The following is a 1,780-nucleotide window of genomic DNA, read 5'->3' as shown; positions in this document are numbered from 1 at the left end:
CAGCTCCCAGGCTCTGGAACTCCCTTCCCCAAGAGATCTGCACCTCTGTCTATACTATAGTATTCAAAGTAATAAGTGATATTTTTATTGAATCAGATCAATCAGATTGGTCTATACTTATTACTAGGGCTGTAAGATATATCGACTCAATATTGTTATTGTAAGATATCAAAAGTGTTGCAATAAGTATGCAATATTTTGTTTATATAGTGGAGCGCTGCGTCCCGTCCGTTGGCTGTGTGGCTTAGCTGTGTTTGATTTAGAGCCCGCTTGAAAGGCTATGATGATCATGTTTCATTGGCCAGTGCACGGGGCCACTACGTAACAAACCCTATGTAGCGTACCATGAGTGTGCATATTTCAACAGAGTGACAGCGTAAGTGAAGAAATAGATAGAGACAACAAAAGAGAATGAATCAGAGAAGAGAAAGAAAAGTTGTGTCCTGTTCTCTTTATTTATTTTATACTGTCCAACCAGTAAAACACGTCCTGTTCTGCAGACATGGTCCTTATTTATATATTCATGTTGTACCAGTCCAATATGACAGTCGGTTGAAAATAAACCTTGTGTTGTAAGAAAACTTGTTTAGTTTGTTATGAATCTATTTTGACGTGTTTTCCTCGTAACTTTTGTAATTGTACATGTTTACAAATGTTGAAATAAATGTAAATATTGCAATGTTCATAACTGATATTGTAATATCACATTTTGTCAATATCGTGCAACCCTACTTATTACACAGTCATATATTGGAGTGTGTGTATTGTCGTTAATTCATTGATCCAATGGGATCTCCATGCTATAACGTTTCTTTGATTGATCTTGTTCATCACCGTAACCTTTGAGTGATTAACGGAGGTCGCTACAAGGTAATATTTCAAAACCATGGCATATTGAATCTAAAGTGAGCATTCATGAAAGTTTTTTTTTTTTTTTTTACTTTGTAAAAGAATAAATAAAGTTCATTGTACCTGTATGACTTTGGCGCTGGGTTGCAAAGGCTTGATGACTAGCTGTCTTCCTGATGTGTAGAGGATTCTGTCTGAGTCCGGACCCCAAGCCACAGAATACACGGGAGAACCTGGAAGAAGCAGGTATACCGAAGATGAAGAAAGATTGTTGATATTGAAGTTAATACCCAAACAAATATACCCTCTCCCGTCAGTGCTCCTTCAGATTTACCATCCCTCTTGCTCCCACTACCTTTCTCTTTATACTTCCATGGCCTTTCCCCTGTCCTGTCCACAAGCATGAATGGAAAAGTGCCTGAGCCACTTTATTTGTTTCCCCATTAACAGAGCCAGGGATGAACAGCTGATTTTGTTTTTCAGTGCACAGCAGAACAGACAGCTAGCGAAGCGTGAGGGGATATTTGCTGAATGTAAATGTGACAAAAAATGTATTGGATTAGAATAGCAAACTCCACCTTTAATTTAAAACCAAGAGCAATGGATTTGGCTTCCATGCATAGAGACTTTGACTCGTTCTTGATGTAATACTTAAAAGATGTAATATAAAAGTGTGTGTGTGTATGAATTTCTCCTCCTCTCTTTGACAAACTAGGAGTTGGTATGAACAATGGCTCGAGGGTACAGCAGTGCTAATGGTATCATATTCCCTCAGAGATCTCACCTCATTCCGCCTATGGAAACAGCACTTGCAGCCGCACTAGTTGAGAAAACCTGTCTAACCTCTACAGCAGAGGCACAAATGTGTGTGCTTACGTGCACGGGTTAGGTAAACTGTGTGTGTGTATGTGTGTGTGTGTGTGTGTGTGTG

General features: G+C 39.0%; 1 protein-coding gene across 1 annotated transcript in view; it reads right to left on the bottom strand.

Annotated features, from left to right (window-relative positions):
* ift80 (intraflagellar transport 80 homolog (Chlamydomonas)) overlaps window positions 1-1,780 on the bottom strand; it is a 39,591-nt gene that overhangs the window by 32,180 nt on the left and 5,631 nt on the right. The window contains exon 6 of the mRNA XM_032511488.1: window positions 973-1,082. Within this exon, the coding sequence (XP_032367379.1) occupies window positions 973-1,082 (110 nt within the window). The remainder of the gene's footprint in view (window positions 1-972; window positions 1,083-1,780) is intronic.

The sequence above is a fragment of the Etheostoma spectabile genome, chromosome 3 (assembly GCF_008692095.1).
Source record: "Etheostoma spectabile isolate EspeVRDwgs_2016 chromosome 3, UIUC_Espe_1.0, whole genome shotgun sequence".
NCBI lineage: Eukaryota > Metazoa > Chordata > Actinopteri > Perciformes > Percidae > Etheostoma > Etheostoma spectabile.
Note: the sequence above shows the minus strand (reverse complement) of the source record. Positions and strands in the feature narration are given on the sequence as shown.